The sequence below is a fragment of the Narcine bancroftii genome, chromosome 7, assembly GCF_036971445.1.
Source record: "Narcine bancroftii isolate sNarBan1 chromosome 7, sNarBan1.hap1, whole genome shotgun sequence".
In the NCBI taxonomy this organism is placed as follows: Eukaryota; Metazoa; Chordata; class Chondrichthyes; order Torpediniformes; family Narcinidae; genus Narcine; species Narcine bancroftii.
Genome location: NC_091475.1, coordinates 49,063,978 through 49,083,945, shown reverse-complemented (window position 1 = coordinate 49,083,945; position 19,968 = coordinate 49,063,978). Strand labels below are relative to the sequence as shown.

Genomic DNA, 19,968 nt, shown 5'->3' with positions numbered 1-19,968 from the left:
ATTAATGCTGTATTTAAGCAAAATACCTGAAATACAAATTGAGTTATGGAAATACTGGTCAAAAGAGGCAGCAAGTCACTCCAGTGGGGAAACTTTCTGGGCAGTAGCCCCGATGCGACGAGAAGGCGAGGCTTTGGAGGGTGGGGGCAGCAGGACGCAGATTCTCAGCTGATTGGAGGCATAAAAACTGCAGGCGCCGCCCCTCCTCCGGTAGTGCAGTCGGCGAGCGGAGAGGTAAGGAGCGGGTGCCGGGGCTCTCAGAGCAGGGGCCCAGGGCCGGAGGGGGGAGGGGGCAGAGGAAGGAGGCTTTCGCCTTTAGTTGCGTTCAGTCCGGAGTTCCGACTGTTGTGCACATTTTGGAAGCGCTGGTAAAACTATTTTACAATAGTAAAACTATTGTCACGAGTAGTATTGTTTGGGGATACTCTTCTCCGTCCAAGATAAGTTGGAAATCAAACTCTTGAAACCTCAGCCGATAAGGTTTTCCCGACGTTCTCCCCACTCTTCTTGTGACTCGGCTCTTCACCTTTAATGCAACAGGTATCAGCTTCGCCCCGTGTGCCGGGGGAATGGATGCGCCCGCTGGGCGGGTCGCGCTTCTACCTATTGGGCTTCAAGTAACTGATTCAAGGGAATTTGGGGATGCCTATTTTGCCGGAGAAATTTGGTTTAAATCAAACGATGTCCATCCTCCCTCCCACCCCTGTGTACGAAACGGGCGTATTAATGACGATGGTTGTCGCTGCCCCTCCGAGGCCAAATTGGAATTTTTAGTTCGTCACTTTAAGAATGTTGTTAAACCTGTTGTTCCCACCCAACTCATGGTGTGGCTGAGAGTCATCCTGGATAAAACCAAGGCAATGTCACGAGGGAGGGGTGCGGAGAGTTTACTAATTTGACACAAAAATAACTAATCTAGTGAGAAGGGTTCTTCTGCGAACAGGTATCTCTGAAGTTGCAGCTGAATAAAGAGTACAGAATATTTAGGGTTGCAATATATGAGAAACATCAAGGGCAGCAGTAAAGCATTATTAGGGGGTTTATTCCAGAGCCTGATGGCTGCAGGGAAGAAACTCTTTCAGCCTGTTGGTCAATGTTTTTTTAAAAAAATACTCAGAAGCCTTCTCACTGATGGGAGGAAGGTGGCAGGTCTTTGTACTGGTTGCCCTTTCTAGGTAGTGGGGATGCAGATGATGTCCAAGGAAGTGACAAAAGGGGGTGTGATATTCCGAGCTCCATTCACTGCTGATCTTGAACAGAGCTACTCCCATTCCATGCTTTGATGTATCCAGCAAGTATGGTTTTGATGGAGCACCTCCAGAAGTCATTGAGGAACAATAGGGGTGTGCTGAACTAAGAAAGTAGAGGCGTTCATGTGATTTCTTGATTGTTGCATCAAGTTACTTATCTCAGGTCATTCGATACTTGTTTCTGAGAATTTGAACTTGTCTGCTCTTGACTTAATTACCATTAATGTGGACAGACATGTGGACTTCATGAAGTTCATGATCATTTCCTTTTCCTGCATTCTCATTTTATTTGATACCTAGCCCACAACTGTGATGTCAGCAAATTTGAAGATGGAATGGGGGGGGGGTTATTGAAGGGACAGAATCTCACATCTTTGAGGACATTGTGATTGTTGGGGGCGGAATGTTTCCCATCTTCACTGGTTGCAATCTTTTAGACAAGAAGTCAACGGTCCAGTTATAAAGGGGGCCAAGATCCTAAAATTTTTTAATGGGGTTGCTAGGGACTAGCATATTGAATGCGGAGTTATGGTCTGAAGGAAGGAGCAGTGGGGGCTGCAAAATGTTAATGTCTATTCTACAAAGGGAATTGTCCTTTATATTAATCCACTGATTAAGCTGGGCTTTCTGATTTATTTTTTGGATATGTATAAACTTTTTATATATAAAAAAAAATTTCTGGAGCTGCTGGAAGTCCTACCTTTTTGCTAGTTGATTGTCTTTGCTGGAATTTTCAAGTCCCCATTTCAATGAAGAACAGTGGATGATAATCAAGTACTGACTGGGATTTGTTCAGGTGTCCTGTGTGTCACAGTTATCAGGAAATTTCCCTGCTTAAGCTTGATTTCTCCTGAAATTCACTTTTGACTAAATGGTTGTCTCATTTTAAAGAATTGATTATCTAATTATCCAGTATTGTCAATCATGATTGTCATTTATGGCAATGAAGGTAGTCAAATTGTGCTTTGTCCTGGAAGTGTCCTATTGTTCTGCAACATTGTATAATAAGAAAGTTTTTTATAGTCATGGGCTCAAGTAAAATGTACAGATGTGGTGATAGTTTGCTGCAGAGACTTGGGCACATATTATACACACAGGATAATATAAATTGAAGTTTCACAATAGGCCACAAGCCTTGTTGCCGGAGCTCAGCTCTGGCCACTTCAGGGGGCAGCTCCAGGGCCCCTCCTTGTTGCTGTTTTTGGTGAGCTCTGGCACCTAAAATAATTAGCACTGCACCCTTGGTGATAAACATAAAAGGATAAATAAATGTTCTTGTGTATGTATTTTGAGTAATGCAGTATGAAACAGGCCTTTCAGCTCAATTTGTCAATGCTGAACAAGTAGATTTTTGGGATAGTCCCAGTTGCCTTTAATTTGTCCATAGCCTTCTAAACCTTTCCTATCCATATCTGTTCAAATGTCTTTTGAACAACACAGTTGTACTTCTCTTGCATCTCGTTCAGATGCGGACTCCCATCTGAGTGAACAAAGTTGCTCGTAGGTCCCTCTTAAATCACTCCTGTCTCATCTTAAACCTTTGCCCTCAAGTTCTAGAATTCTCTGTGCTGGGAAATGTGAGTATATTATCCATGCTCATTATTATTTTTGTATACCTCTTAAGTCCACTATGTCCAAGGAGTATTTAGTCATGCATGCAGCACGGTAACCAGCCATTCACCCACAAGCCCATGCATCCCAGTTTACACCCAATGAACCTATATTCCCGGTACGTTTTGAACGATGGGAGGAAACTGGAGCCCCCAAAGAAAACCAACGTAGACTTGGGGAGAATGTATAAACTCCTTGCAGGCAGTATGCAATTCGCACCCCAGTCCCAAACGCTGGTGCTGTAACAGCATTGTGCTAAACGCTATGCCAGCCCTGCTGCCTGAGTAAGACCTATCCAATATCTAAACTCAAGCCCTCCAGTCCTGCCAACATTCTGGTGAATCTCCTCTCCACCCCTTCCAATTTATTGATGACCTTCCTATGGTTGGTGACCAGAATGGCACACAGTTGTCCAAGTGTGGTCTCTTTATGATATGCTTGATTTCTGATTGTGCCATATGTTGTCTTGCTGTAATTTGGAAGATTGAACCAAATGTCACTGCCTTGGCCCTGTTTTGTTTGATGATGTAATAAATAGGCTATTATTTGTAACCATTTACAAAATTAAGTATAAACCTTTTTTGAATATCCGAGATGTCTGAACACAAATAGCTAATCTAGATATGAATTTTCCCTTCCAACAGGTTTTTAAAAAATAAAAAGTTACTGCAAACAGTTATAAGAACTAGTAAAAATGAGCCTTTACTAATTGATCTGTGAACCATCTACATTGTCCAAACAGAAGCAATATCACTGCTGCTGGTTGCATTCATTACAGTAGTTCTTGCTATAATTTTTTGGCTTTGATGTCCTAGATAGGAGATTAATTTTTGTTTCTCTTTTTTGTTTTGGAGGATTACAAAATGGCCAACGGTAGTTCTGGAGTGAGGGCTTTTCAATGTCTTCTCATTTTCGGAAATGTCGTCATCATGGTGAGTATAACTGAGGTTCACATTGTGTTCATGTTATTATTCTCTATCGGTTGGGCATCAACATCAATCAAAACTTAATGATGGACCAAGTTTTCCTATTGATAGGCTTGACAGAGGCACACCTATTTTGTTTCCAAGGGAGAAAATATTGACAGCAAAAAGTGAACTAGACAAAGCCGATTGGAATGGAATGCAAACTTCTATTGCCTATTTTTGACAGGTGGTTGGTTATGCACTAGAATTATTTTGACAACCACCAAAAAAAGCTCCCAACTGCCAAGACTCTGGCTGTCTTAAAGTTTGATATGTATAAAGATGTAAGTAATCAACTCGTACTTGGCTAAATGGGTTCAGTTATTCCATTTGAACCAAACCGATTTATTTGTTGTTCAGTTCTACTCCGTGCTAAGAACATCCATGCCATCAATAGGTTTCTAAATGTTAAGGCTCATGGAGTTGGTGCGGGAAGGTGGATAAAGGTCAAAATGGCTGACTTCCTATTTCTGGTGTCTCCTTGATTTTGATGTGACTGCTTGCCCCAGGCCCAACCTGGCATATTTTGGCAAGCAGATCTTTGGCATTAGAGCAGGAAAACTGAAAATTCTTGTTATCCCACTGAATTCAGAAGGAGTGTTCTGGAGCAGAAGATGATCTGCCCATTTGTCTACTGGTTCTCAATGAAAATAGTTGTCTGCCAGAAGAACCTTGTCCTTGGATGTATGCATCATAAATCATAACAATCTTTGCAGGTTAAGGGAACAATTAAAAAATGCTTAATACTTCAGATGAATTGTAAGTACTGGTATTTTTCCCTGGACCCACAATCCTCTCTCCAAAAAAAATCTGCTCTTTCTAGTCCACTTCTTCCTGTCAATATTTGCTGCCTTGGAAACAGCATTGATATTCCAAAGGAGGATTTTTGTCTACATTAAAATTTTCTTTGAATCCTGAATCTTGTTTCCAGCAAGTGTTCCAGCAATATCTTGTAGATGGTCATCTTAAAGAAATTGCCTAATCATAGTGGTTGTGAACTTGATGAGAAAATAACACCATCTGAGCAGTAATCGTTCAACTTTGATTTTTAAGGTTTTTTTTCGCAGCAGTGTTCCCTTTTAAATGGGATTGGTGCTGTTCATCAGCTTGAAACTTTATTTTACAGAGAGGATTGGGGATCTTGGGTGGGGGGGAGGGGAAAGAAATGTTTTTTGAAAATTTTATTTACATTTTTTGTGTGTTAGCATCCACATATAGAAATAACCTTCATTATTATAAACAATAATACAGTATTTTGTCACCAATCCCTCCCCAAAATAAGCCCAATAGCATAAAGAATTATAGAAAGAAAAAGATACAAAAGATAAAGTAAGAAGAAAGATATCTAGTTACAAAAATCACAGTAAATTCATATTAAACATGTATTCACCAAGGAGTTGATAAGGTTTAAGGTTTTGTGAATGTAATACCTACAATATGTAAATAAGGGCAACAAATTTTTAAGAAATTATCATATTTCTTAAATTGTAATTTTTTAAAGAGGTATACAACTACACATTTCAACATGCCATCTATCTATTCCCAAATTTGAATCTAATCTCTATAACACTGTTGTAGCTTTCCTTGCAACTGCCAATGCAATTTTCACAAATTGCTTTTGAAACAAATTAAGTTTTAGTTTTGGCCTAATCCCAGAAATCTTACATAGCAAGAAAATCATTGGATCTTGAGGAAATTTGACTTTCTTAACCCATTCTAAAAATATTGATAATTCTGTCCAACAAGTTCCCAATTTTGAACATGACCAAGTGGAAGGGAAAAAAATCTCACTTGATTACACCTGAAACATGTATCTAATAAATATGATAAACATGTTGAAAATTTTTGTGGGGTTAAAATGTAAAAGTTATATTGGATCAGTCAATATCTAAAATTGTATTTATCGTACTGTCATGGCACAATTCCAACCAATGATCCTCCCAATACTAATGTTCAAATCAGTTTCCCATCTTTGTCTAGATCTGTGAATTCCTTGTCTTTGTGTTCCCTTTTGTATGTTGCTGAAATCACTTTTTAAATAAAGTTATTAGAAATGAAACTTTCTATCTTGCTTCTTTCAGGTAATAAAATTATTGAACCTAATTTATCATGTAAATATGCCATTATTTAATGATAACAAAATATTGTATTATTTTGTATCCTATATTTGTTTTAATTGATCAAATGTCATAAATTTCCTCCCTTTAAAACAGTCCTTTATTCTTGTAATTCCTTTACTAGACCAATTATTAAAAAGTCTATTATTCATTGTAAAAGGAATGTTTATTTTTTTATTTTGAGTCAATAGCATTTTAGGTATCTGATAGTTCTTAATTCCCATTTCAAAATTTACCTTATTCCATATATTCTTCAAGTGTTTCTGCAATGGAGTGTTTCAGATTGTTAATCTATTATCCCAAATGTATACGAAATCCTCAGGTATTGTCTCGTCTATTTTATCCATCTCTATCTTAATCCACGTGCTTATTTTTCTCCTCAAAAAAAAATCTCAATTGTGCTGCTTCGTAATTTTAAAACTTGGATGTTGTAAACCTCCTTATTCAAATTTCCAAGTCAATATTTCTAGTGAGACTCTTGACATTTTACCCTCCCAAAGAAACTTGCTTACATATTTATTTAGTGCTTGAAAACATTTCTGTGGAATAGATATTGGTAATGTTTGGAAAAGGTATTGTATCCTTGGAAAAATATTCATTTTTATGTAATGAACTCTTCACAATAAAGTTGTAGGTAATTCCATCCACTTTCTTAAATCTTCATTAATTTTCTTAAGAAAAGGGTTTTAATTTAAATATTTTTTAAATTAACTATTCTATTCCTAAATAAATTCTAATTCTATTTTACGATACAAGATTAAACTATTTCTTCCAATGATAATTGGATGTGGATGGATTCTTATTACTTCAAATATAATACTATATTATACAATATAATATAACTGGGTGGGAAAAAACCTTGTGGCCAAAAACAATACCAATGCTTAAATATAAAAGATTTTTTTTTGCTTGATGATTTTCTTGCCCACTCTCCCCAGTATTTTAAAGAGTATACCTCGGATGTTATTTTGAGCCCTTTCCACTAGGATTGTGGAAATTTTCCAGGCTTTAGATGAACTATAAAGGTGGGCAAGAAGCATCATCTGCCCTTTCTAGTGGCAAGGTCCAACTATCATTTTGGAGCCTGCCCAAGTAATCTAAATTGCACCAATACATTGGTTGGTTTGATAAATTTTCTTCTGCATCTTGTTTCTCATGGGATTGTTTGGGGGCAGTGGGGAAAAGAGGGCTATTTGCAGTTGCATGGGAATTGCAAGCTACCACCCATCTAGGAGAATATGAAGAAGAATTTTAAAGGCTTTCAAGGAGTTTCCTAGTATTGTATTAACAGCAATTTTCTCAGTTGTTCTCCAGAACCAATTCAAACATGTCTCTTGTTTGGAAAGATGCAGCTCCTGATTAATCTATTACTTCTGTTTGCAGTTATGTGGCATTGCATTGACGGCTGAATGCATCTTCCATGTTTCTGATCAGCACGGCCTCTACCCACTACTTTCAGCTGCGAATAATGATGATATATTTGCTGCCGCATGGATTGGGCTCTTTGTTGGCTTTTGCCTGTTTTTGCTGAGCATTGTTGGTATATTTGGAATCATGAAATCAGCCAAGAATGTTATTTTGACAGTAAGTAGGAACTCTAGTTGTTTTGCTTTTCATAATGATTTTTACATTTCCCTAAGAAATGAGTCTACATCCTAGGGTACTTAAGGAAGTGGCCATTCTGATAGCAGATGCTTTAAGAATTATTTTCCAGAACTCAATAGACTCAGGATTAGTACCCATGGATTGGAGGGTAGCTAATGTTACCCCACTACTTAAAAAGGGGGGTAGAGAAAAAGCGGGGAATTATAGGCCGGTGAGCCTTACATCAGTAGTGGGAAAAATAATGGAATCCATTATTAAGGATGTAATAGCGGAGCATATGACTAGCAGAAAAGGGATTGGACGGAGTCAACATGGATTTACAAAAGGTAAATCGTGCTTGACAAATCTATTGGAATTCTTTGAGATGGTGACAGGTAAAATAGATGGGGGAGAGCCAGTGGATGTGGTGTACCTGGACTTCCAAAAGGCCTTCGATAAGGACCCGCATAAACGACTGGCTTCCAAAATCAAGGCTCATGGGATTGGGGGAAAAGTATTGATGTGGATTGAGAACTGGCTGGCAGGTAGAAGACAGAGAGTTGGGATAAATGGCTTGTTTTCTGAGTGGCAGGCGGTGACCAGTGGGGTGCCACAGGGATCTGTACTGGGACCCCAGCTGTTCACAATTTACATTAATGATCTGGATGAGGGGATTGGATGTAATATCTCCAAATTTGCAGATGACACTAAGCTAGGAGGGGTTGTGTGCACGGAAGAGGGGGTCAGGAAGCTCCAGTGTGATTTGGATAAATTGAGGGACTGGGCAGATACATGGCAAATGCACTACAATGTGGATTAATGTGAGGTTATCCATTTTGGTAATACAAACCAGAGGGCAGATTACTATTTGAATGACAATAGATTAAGAGATGGAGAAGTGCAGAGAGACCTAGGGGTACTTGTACACCAGTCTCTGAAGGCGAGCATGCAGGTACAGCAGGCGGTTAAAAAGGCAAATGGTATGTTGGCCTTCATATCAAGAAGGTTTGAGTATAGGAACAAGGATACCTTACTGCAGCTGTACAGGGCCTTGGTGAGACCACACCTGGAGTATTGTGTGCAGTTTTGGTCACCTTATCTAAGGAAGGATGTTCTTGCAATGGAGGAAATGCAGAGGCGATTCACCAGGCTGATACCTGGAATGGCAGGAATGACTTGTGAGGAAAGATTGCGCAAATTGGGATTGTACTCGCTGGAGTTTGGAAGATTGAGAGGGGATCTCATAGAGACCTATAAAATTCTGGCAGGACTGGACAGAATGGATGCAGATGGGATGTTTCCAATGATGGGAAAATCCAGAACCCGGGGCCATGGTTTGAGGATAATAGGCAAACCATTTAGGACCGAGATGAGGAGGAATTTCTTTACCCAGAGGGTGGTGAATCTGTGGAATTCATTACCACAGAGGGCAGTAGAGGCAGGTTCATTAAATCTATTTAAGAGGGAATTAGATATATTTCTTCAGTATAAGGGTATTAAAGGTTACGGAGAGAAGGCGGGGACGGGGTACTGAACTTTAAGATCAGCCATGATCTCGTTGAATGGCGGAGCAGGCTCGAAGGGTCGAATGACCTACTCCTGCTCCTATCTTCTATGTTTTTCTAAATGTCACATTTTGGTGCTAATTCTCTGCTGACACCCATCCTGGCATGGGTTTCCTTGAACCTACTAACCCAAATTTGTTTTTGAGTTTGTGATGGCAACTTAAATGACATGGTCTTTTGGAAGTTCTATTGTTTCATATTTAAAAAAACAGTTAAAATGTTCAACTTGTAAAATCCTTCAGATAGTGGAAGGAGCACAATGTCAATGCAGACACATGAACTCTGATGCACTTTTCCATGTGATCAATTAAATGGTTGTAGTAAATAGCATTCAGTTGATGAAAATATCTTTTTCAAGATTTGTTTATTGTCATGTAATAAAATGTGATTTTACACAAAATTTCCTTGAGTCTACCATAAGGCAGACAAAGATTAGTTATCAGCAAAAATTCTCCATAACCCCTTACAGTCAGAGGAGAAAGAATCAAATGAGACCCCTCTCTCCCTGCATGCCCCCCCCCCAAGTCTTTGAATGTCCATGGTTTCACCTCCAGTGCTCCCACAGCCTCTGCAGCCATACAATCTTCAGTCCAAACCTTTTCAACTCCAACTCCAGATCGAAACCTTCAACACAATCAGGAAGCCTTCAGCATTCTTGGCACATTCTCGTATCTCTGTTCCGATACCTGGTACCTTTCACCCAGTCTCCTGCTGTCCGCAGCCTGGTGTGAATCCCTGGACTGCAGTTGCCCACATGGGTTCTTCAGTCTCTGAGCCTATCAGTGGTCTGTTGCTGTGGTCACTATCCCATAGGTTCATCTCCTCTGCTTCTCAAATAGGAGGAGGTTCTCCTTATTTTCTGAGGCCCTGCACCAGTCCTCTACTTTCCCTATGGCTGCTGTCATATATAGGCACGGTATCTTGGGCCCAGACTGTGAAGTATCAGGGTTTTTAAAGTAAAATGGTCTGTTTAAAGCCTGCATGGAGCTGACAGCTGTTGGACTGGGGAGAGCTGAGACTTTGTGCCCTGCTCTCTGTTGATCCACACCACCAGCAGCAGGGTAGCCATTTTATCATAGGCAGCACTGACATATACAGTTAACAATTAATTGTCACTATATTACTTTACTAGCTAATCAGCAGCAGGGCTATTGATCAAGAAACATTCAAACAGTTGTGTATCATGCACACATTTAGTTGCTTTGTAGCCACTGCACTTGATTGATATTTATTCTATTGCAGTACCTCATACTGATGATAATTGTCTACATCTTTGAAGTAGCCTCCTGTATCACAGCTGCAACACACAGAGACTTTGTAAGTAATTGTTATTACAGAAATTCACAAGTTCTCCTTGAATAAGAATTTGACTTGAATGGTACTGTCTAAAGTGCAGCTTAAAACAATATGTTTTTATTTGATACAGTTGTATTATCAAATTGAATATTCTGCATGGTTAACAAGGTGTTGTGGTGATGTATATGGAGTTTAAGATTTACTCTTGCACATTAGCAAGGTGAGCAGAGACGGCAGGGCCGACATTCTCTCGTACCTTGATGAGGGGCTCAGCCTGAAACATCAGTTATGTATTTTCACCTTTGCTACATAAAGGACACTGTTTGACCAGCTGAGTTTCTCCAGTTTGTTTGTGTTTTTGCTTCAACCACTGCGTCTACAGATTTTCATGATTTACTTTCTAAGTGGGGAACTGATCTTGTGCAATTGTATTTGCCTGCTTTGGATCCTGTTCTGGATAGATTGGAAAGGAAATGATCTAGGACAAAGGCACCTAAAGCTTCCTGGGGTTAATGGAGGAGCTGAATTTGATGGATATCTGGAGGACTAGAGAAAGGGACTACTTTTTTGGAAAATTTTTCCATTTGCATCTAAATGCATGTATTCACCTTGAACAATACATTATAATAAAAACGATGCAAAATGATACATAGTTTAATTTTTATCCCTCCCCTCTCCCAAAAGAAAGAGATAAAGAAACACACCTGAATAATTTTGCATCAATATTTATATTTTCTAACATATTAATTCTATCTTGAACATATTAATTGGGAAGAGTGAGTGTAATGGGCGATTATGGATGGACTTTTATCAACAAAATCCTATAAAAAAATGTTTCTGGTTGGTTCCTTAAATTATAAGGTAATTTTTTTTCTAATAGTCTACAATTTTGTATTTCCACATGCCATCTATCAATATTATCCAACTTCCACATTTTCTGCCATACTTGAGGATAGATTTATTTTTGGTTTCGGCCCATTTACAGGGTAGGATCATGGAAACTGAATACAAGGCGAGGCTTTTATCAGATTACTTACCTCTCATATTGTCTATTCTTATGCCAGTTAAGAAGGAGACAGCCTATAGATGGTACCTTAATACATTGCTGTTTAAAAAATATATACATATAAAATGGGAAAAATAAGATCTAAACAGAAATGCAATGATCTAGGGGAAAGAACCCATAAGGTCCTCTCCTGGCAGTTGAAAACAGAACAAGCATCCAGAATGATAAATGCGATTAAGCGAGACTCTTGACAGGATCTCTTTCAAACTATAGGGTATAAATGAAGCTTTCATGCAATTTTGCTAATTTATATAAATCTCATTCAGTGGGGGGATTTGAATAAAATTGAGTTTCCTGTCACAATTGGATCTCCCAAATTAGAATTTAGAAGAAATGGAGGGGTTAATTGCTCCCTTTAATCAAATTGAGATAGGGAAGCATTGGCCTTGTTTCAAATTAATAAATCCCTGGGAGAGGATGGATTTCCAACAGAATTTTATAAAGAATTTAAAGATGTAATAACCCCTCTGTTTATGCGTCGTCTCCGCTCCATCCTCAACATTCATTGGAGCGACTTCATCACCAACATCAAAGTACTCGAGATGGCAGAGGCTGACAGCATTGAATCCACGCTGCTGAAGATCCAACTGCGCTGGGTAGGTCACGTCTCCAGAATGGACGACCATCGTCTTCCCAAGATCGTGTTATATGGCGAGCTCTCCACTGGCCACCGAGACAGAGGTGCACCAAAGAAGAGGTACAAGGACTGCCTAAAGAAATCTCTTGGTGCTTGCCACATTGACCACCGCCAGTGGGCTGATATCGCCTCAAACCGTGCATCTTGGCGCCTCACAGTTCGGCGGGCAGCAACCTTTGAAGAAGACCGCAGAGCCCACCTCACTGACAAAAGACAAAGGAGGAAAAACCCAACACCCAACCCCAACCAACCAATTTTCTCTTGCAACTGCTGCAACCATGTCTGCCTGTCTCGCATCGGACTTGTCAGCCACAAACGAGCCTGCAGCTGACGTGGACATTACCCCTCCATTAATCTTCGTCCGCGAAGCCAAGCCAAAGAAAGAGATCAGGTAGTATTGGCCCATACTCTCCTGGAGTTCTTTTCGATAGCAGATATTAAAGTGATTCCCACAAAAGGATAGGGATCCATTAAAACTGTCATTTTATAGGCCCATATCACTTTTGAATGCAGGCTATAAGATTATTGTCAAAGCCTTGGCAAATAGATCGACTTCTTATTTGTGTAAATTAATAAACGCTCATCAAATGACTTTGCAGGGGTGGCAATCGGCAGACAATGTATGTAGATGACTCAGTAGTGTATATCTGGTACAAACAAGAGATAACTTGAGTGTCGCCATGGCTCTAGATGCTGAGAAAGCCTTTGACAGACTGAAGTGGTACTTCTTATTTAAAGTGCTGGAAAAATACTTATTAATTGGGTTAAAGCTCTATATTCTGAGCCTAAAGCTAAAGAAATAACTAGTAGTCAAATTTCATTAACATTCCCACTGTCCAGATCTAGTAGACAAGGTTGTCCATTATCTCTAGCTCTTTTCCTCCTGGCTATTGAACTGGTGGAATCCATCTGTCTAGACCCAGACAGGATCAATCAGGAAGAATATAAAATCAGGAAGATTTATATGCTGATATTCTGATATATCTGACAAAACCAGTTAAGTCATTACAAAAATTTCACTCTAAATTGGAAGATTTTGGAATTATATCAGGTTATAAAGTCAATTGGGGCATTTACCTGTCATTTACAGGTGTGAATTATGAATAAATTAAGTGAAATTCTCAATTTAATTGGTTGCTCAATGGGATTAAGTATTTAAGTATCAAGGAAGATAACAACCTGCAGAATTTACAAGTTGAATTATCTTCCCTTCTGAAAATTGAGGATGATCGTAATAAATGGGCAACCCTCCCAATAACTTTGTTTGGAAGGGTCATCTGTATTAAAATGAATGTGCTGCCTGTTTCTATACCTCAGATTCAAAACCCTAATAAATGCATCAGGAAATTTCTGTGGAAAGGTAAGCCTTCCAGAGTCTCTTGATGAATTAACTTGGAATTATGAATTGGGAGGATTAATGCTCCTGGATTTCAAAAAATATTTTTGGGCCATCCAATTGAAGTTTGTCACCTCCCTCTTTGACGGAGGAGACAAGTCTTCATGTATAAAATTGGAGTTGCATAAGGTTGGTGAGAGTATATCAGAAATGGAATCCATTTATGCATATATAAATGGAATTCTAAATTATTATCTGGCTCTAATGAAACCTCCCTATTAAGGCATTATAATTATAATATGGAATAAAATTGATGCTCAAATTGGGGACAAGAGGGGTCTTTCACCTAAAACACTCCTAACTCAAAATGTTAATACCATTAAGGATGGATAATAAAATCCTGGACACTTGGACCTAGAGATTGTTATGAGCAAGGACAATTTATGACATTTGAGCAAATTAGGAATAAATAAGGAGTTTTAAATACATATTTTTTTCAGTTAAGATCTTATTTAAGGGACAAATTTGGGTCCAGCACTAACCACAGTGTAGCGAAATAGAGACTCTGGTTTGAAAGGGAAGCACAAAAAAATTATTTAATAAATGAATTCCTTACTTCAGGCGGGAATCCCCTAAACAAGGGTGTGATGAATCAAGACAAAGGTGGGAATCAGATTTGGGTATAGAAATTGATCCATTTTGCTGGTCCAACTTGTGTCAGGACAGCATGGTTAACACAATTAATGTAAGGTATTGGCAGGTGCAATACAAGTTCTTGCATCAGCTATACCTTACTCCACAAAAATTAAATAAATTGAAATCTGAAATATCAGACCAATGTTTTTGATGTGGTCAAGAAATAGGTTCTTTCTTTAATTGAAGCTGGTCATGCCCTAAAGTGAGGCCTTTCTCAGAAGATTTGGGTATTCTCCTGGAAAAAAATATCACTGCAATTCGATACCCTCAGGTACCTGAATTATTGGGAAATTTAGACATAACTCGTTAAGCTCGCTTTAGCAGTGGCCAGGAAATGCAGAGCAGTTACTTGGAAATTTGATCCCCAACCAGATTTAGCCCACTGGAAGATAGAAATGCATAATTGTTTTCCCCTGGAGAAGATCACCTATAACCTCAGAAACAGATATAATGTATTGTCAAGAAAATGGAATTCATACCTAAGGTGCATTGGGGTAAATCTTTAATGATTTCCGCCTCCTGTCTCTTCTCTCTTCCCCCCCCCACCCTCCCCAACCATTCCCATTGCTTGCAACACCAAGGACCCTGGATAGGTCAGATTATTTGTCCCTTGATGGGAACGGGGTTAATCTTCTATCCTTTCTTCCTTGTTTTGTGGGGGTGGGAGGCTTCCTCTTATTTAGTTCTTTATCTTTTCTCCCTTTGGTTCAACATGGACATTGAATTTGCATTTTTGTAGTAGTATTGTAATTTTTCTTGCCTTTTTTGAATGATTTCTTTGCCTCAGTATTCACTAGGGAAAAAAATGTTGAACCAGTTGAAGTAAAGAAAAATAGTGGGGAGGTCATGAAGCATATAAGGATAACCGAGGAGGTAGTGATGGCTGTGTTAAAAAAGATAAAGGTGGATAAATCTCCCGGACCGGACAAAATATTCCCTAGGACACTCAGGGAGGCTAGTGGACAGTTAGTGGGACCATTAACAGAGATATTTAGGATGTCACTGGCCACGGGGGTGGTACCAAAGGATTGGAGAGTGGCGCATGTGGTTCCTCTATTTAAGAAAGGGTCCAAATGCAAACCTGGAAATTATAGGCCTGTAAGTCTGATGTCTGTGGTGGGCAAGTTGATGGAAAGTGTTCTGAGGGATGCTATTTAGAAATTTTTGGACGTACAAGGATTGATAGGGAGTAATCAGCATGGTTTTGTCAGGGGTAGATCATGCTTGACAAACCTGATTGAGTTCTTTGAGGGGGTTACAAAAAAGGTTGATGAAGGGAAAGCTGTGGATGTTGTCTATTTGGACTTTAGTAAAGCTTTTGACAAAGTTCCCCACAGGAGGTTAGGAAAAAAGGTGGAGGCATTAGGTATAAATAAGGAGGTAGTGAAATGGATTCAGCAGTGGTTGGATGGAAGGTGTCAGAGTAGTGGTAGACAATTGTTTGTCAAATTGGAGGCCGGTGACTAGTGGAGTTCCTCAGGGTTCGGTCCTGGGTCCACTATTATTTGTTATATATATTAACGATCTGGATGTAGGGGTAGAGAATTGGATAAGCAAGTTTGTGGATGACACAAAGATTGGTGGTGTTGTGGACAGTGAGGTAGGTTACCGTAGATTAAAAGGTGATTTAGGAAGGCTGGAGGTGTGGGCTGAGAAATGGCTGATGGAATTTAATACAGATAAATGTGAGGTGCTGCATTTTGGAAAGGCAAATTTAAATAGGTCATATACATTGAATGGTAGACAATTGAGGAGTGCAGAGCAACAAAGGGATTTAGGAGTTATGGTAAATAGTACCCTCAAGGCTGATACTCAGGTAGATGGTGTGGTGAAGAAGGCATTTGGAATGTTGGCCTTCATAATTCGGAGTATTGAATTCAAGAGTAGGGAGGTTATGATGAAATTGTACAAGGCATTGGTGAGGCCAAATTTGGAGTACTGTGTACAGTTTTGGTCACCAAATTATAGGAAAGATATAAACAAAATAGAGAGAGTGCAGAGAAGGTTCACGAGAATGTTGACAGGATTTCAGGGTCTGAGTTGCAGGGAAAGGTTGTGCAGACTGGGGCTTTTTTCTCTGGAGCGTAGAAGATTGAGAGGGGACTTGATAGAGGTGTTTAAGATTTTAAAAGGGACAGACAGAGTAAATGTGGATAGGCTTTTTCAATTAAGAAAGGGGGAGATTCAAACTAGAGGACATGGTTTAAGATTGAAGGGGGAAAATTATAAGGGGAACATGAGGGGAAATTTCTTTACGCAGAGGGTGGTGGGGATGTGGAATGAATTTCCGGCAGACGTGGTCGAGGTGGGATCATTGGTTACATTTAAGGAAAGACTGGATCGTTACATGGATAGGAGGGGACTAGAGGGGTATGGACCGGGTGCTGGTCAGTGGGACTAGGAGTAGGGCCGAACTGGCCTGTTCTGTGCTTTAAGTGGTTATATAGTGGTTATATGGTTATAATAATTGAATCACATGTTAACTTTTTTCTCACTTATCGACATAAATTGATATTTGTATTGTTAATATATTATGGATATTGATGTTTTAATTTTTGATTATTCTTCATTTTGACTGCATGTTGTTTGAAATATTGAGTATTTGCCTGCTTGGGTCTTGAGTGAAATCCTCTAAATCCATATTATAAAGTTTATAATGAAAAATTCAAAGCTGGAGATTATCAAATTGCACAGTGATTTTTGGAAAAGAGAAACAACATTTTAAGTTGTATATCCATCATTAAAATTGTATTCTAGATTTGTGTCTAAATCAGTGGTGTTTAACTTAAAATGTTATTGAAAATAAATCAAACAAACTTTGGTTTTACTGCAATATACAGAAATCTTCATTCCATAATTGTTGTCGTGTTCTAGCCAGGTCTTAAAGGCCCTAGATTTCTCTTGTTTATTTGTATCAACCTTTAAATTGGAGATTGGACTATAAAGTTTGATTTAATGCAAAATAAACTTTAATAAAGTTTATTCCAATTTTCCAGTGGTCCTTCTAGGTAGGCACAGGTTTTGACAAGTTTCCACATTAAACTAGTTTTTCCATCCTTTTGAGGAAAAAAATTATAAATGGTTAGTGAAGTGGTTAGCAAAATGCTAATACAGTATCTGTGCCCTGGATTTGAAGCTGGACAACACAGGCTCATGGGCCAGATGGGCCTGCAACTGAGCTGTATCTCTAAATTTAACAAAAATCAAAAATGTTTTAAGTTGTTTGGAAATTATTCGGAGGGGATGGGAATTGTTTCAGATCTGAATGTACAAATTTACTTTTCACCATCTATTTTTCTTTAGCTTGTTCCAAATTTCTTCCTCAAACAAATGCTGCAGATGTATTCCAACAGAAACTGGCAAAATCAAGCTCAGTTTAGAAACTTCGTAGACCTCACCAATGCTTGGAATCGCATCATGCTTGATGTAAGTAAGCAAGGGAGGGGTGGGAAACACTCAGTGAGGTAGCAATAAGTTGTATTTGGATGGAATAACAAATATTAAGAATAGAAAATGCTTCTGGAGGTGTTGTGTGCAAGGAATAGCCTGAATACCGTTAATGAAGCAATCATTGTTGGGCTGGTCAGAAATCTGAAATACTGTAATTGGACTGCTTTCTCTTCAAGCACCTAGATCTGAAGTATATTGTTTCATTCTTTGCAGAACAATTGTTGTGGTGTAAATGGACCTACAGATTGGATTCGGTATGATTCTGCATTCAGATCAACCCATTCCGACTCTGACTTCCCCTGGCCTCGACAGTGTTGTGCCACAGACTCATTTGGCTTGATCAGAAGTGAAGATGGATGCAAGCTTGGTATTGATGGATTTGTTTATAATCAGGTAAAGTTATGGAAATTTGATTGCTCTATTTGTGAAAAGCATTTTTAATTTTAAGGGCAAACATTGAGAAGTTGGAGAGGCTTGGTAGGTCAAGGGGCAGCCCTAGAAAGAAATAGTCAATTTTTTTGGGTCCATTTCTCTCCATGGATGCTGCCTAACTTGCTGAGATTCTCCAGCTTGATCAAATATTTGATTTGAGCAAACAGATGCATTATGTAATGGTTTGCAATGTTTTTAGGGATGCTTTGAATTTATCTCTGGACCTCTAAATAGACATGCTTGGGGCGTAGCATGGTTTGGTTTTGCCATCCTTTGTTGGACGGTAAGTCTCTATCTTCATTGCATTGTTCACTTGTTCATTCTCAATAACTTACAATTTGTGTATTACTTTCCAATAGTCTTCTTGCTCCATTACTTTAATCTGACTGCTACTTGTTACTCTATTGAATTTGCAAATCAGATTTTTTTTCTTTAAAACTCCATTCCTCTGCCCTCTAAGAATAACTCAACAAATGTTCAGTGGATAGACTTTTGAGTGAGGACAGCGTTTCAGTCAATACCCATCTACAAAACAATCTAGAACAATGATTGAGTAGAAGATTTGTGAAAAAGCTATCTTTAGGTTTTTAACTTCCACTTTAGGGAGCATGTTTGCACAATCTCAAGAGATGAGTGGAATAGTTCTCCCTGTTCTAGATTTAATCCCTCTGACAATGGTACTTTAATCTGAATAATGAGTTTGAATTGTCAAATAATATAAAGTGACTTCTTTGTTTCAGTTTTTTGTCCTCATTGGAACAATGTACTACTATGCTATACTGAAGAATTGAATTGGACTTGCAATGGATTTGAGTTGAATGATTTCCAACTGTCTACCACTTGACAATACTGAGGAGAACTGTTCCTGTGACGTATTGGGAAATGTAGCCTGGTCTTGTATTAAATTTCTTGTCTCTCTCCTGCATCATGGCCTGAAGAAAGATTTTGTAATTGATCTTGAAATAGTTGTAGTTCCTGCCTAGGTTCTTGTCAATCAACATTGCTGTCCTTTTATTATATATAGAATCGTGAATATCAACTTGCTCACGTGTGCTGCTATAACCTGTCATGAAAAATTGAACTGCTGAAAATGGGATATTTTTCTCTGTGTCTTGCCCATTTTAATTTAAAAAAACACATTTTGGCCAGCATTCAAAGTGAGTTATTTGACTAATTAATGTACACGTTGGCCTTCCTGGAATTGTGAATGGACATCTCTTTAGTGGCTTTTTGAACAGTGCCTGGATTTTTTTAATATAAACTAGTTATATTAGACATTGCTTTTCTGTGATTGTTTTGGAAAGAAACTTGCTCCTTGAAGTCTGCATAATTGTGGATAAAATTCTAGTTCTCTTTCGAGCCATTTCTGTTACTTGAATAGATTTGTAACTTTTTTAAAAAGACTGTTTACTGTGCTTTTCACTTAAGTAATGATGGAACAATAAAATTAGTGGCAGAAGTTGCAGTGTTTTGTATGTGCTGTCAGCTACATATAAACTGGAAAGTACAATTAGATGCATGGAGAGATAGTGAACTTATTTAAGCACAAGTTATTGAATTGGAAATTGAAGGTAAATTTGGAGGTTGTACTTGTATCTTTTCACTGGTAAGCAGATCATGAGTATTAAATATGTAATGTACATTGCCAGGCTTCTGTATAATCTGTTAATGTATTGAAGCATTAATTTTTAATAAATTGTGTATCTTCAAGATCTGGCATTGATTAACAGTTTTCTTAAGGATGTTCCAGGCTGCAAAATGATAATGGACAATTATCAAGACTGAAGCAGTGATGGAGCTGAATAGTGGTTTGTCCTGAATGCTCCACGTGGATGGACTTGAAGGAAAGAAAAATGGAGCCACTGCCTCCCTCCACCAGGGAAACAGCTTCAATCTTGACCATGGCTGTTCATGGAGTTTACACAATTCCCCATGCACATAAATTTCTTTCCACATCCCAAAG

At 38.7% G+C, this 19,968-nt stretch overlaps 1 protein-coding gene across 1 annotated transcript; it reads left to right on the top strand.

Moving 5' to 3' along the window:
- The first annotated feature begins 163 nt into the window (after positions 1-163).
- On the top strand, positions 164-19,715 carry LOC138738896 (uroplakin-1b-like). Its single transcript, XM_069890053.1, has 8 exons — positions 164-234; positions 3,716-3,793; positions 7,327-7,527; positions 10,335-10,409; positions 17,427-17,549; positions 17,787-17,966; positions 18,205-18,288; positions 18,746-19,715. The coding sequence occupies exons 2-8, from the start codon at positions 3,725-3,727 to the stop codon at positions 18,794-18,796; spliced, it is 783 nt and encodes a 260-aa protein (XP_069746154.1). The 5' UTR covers positions 164-234; positions 3,716-3,724; the 3' UTR covers positions 18,797-19,715.
- The last annotated feature ends 253 nt before the right edge of the window (positions 19,716-19,968 follow it).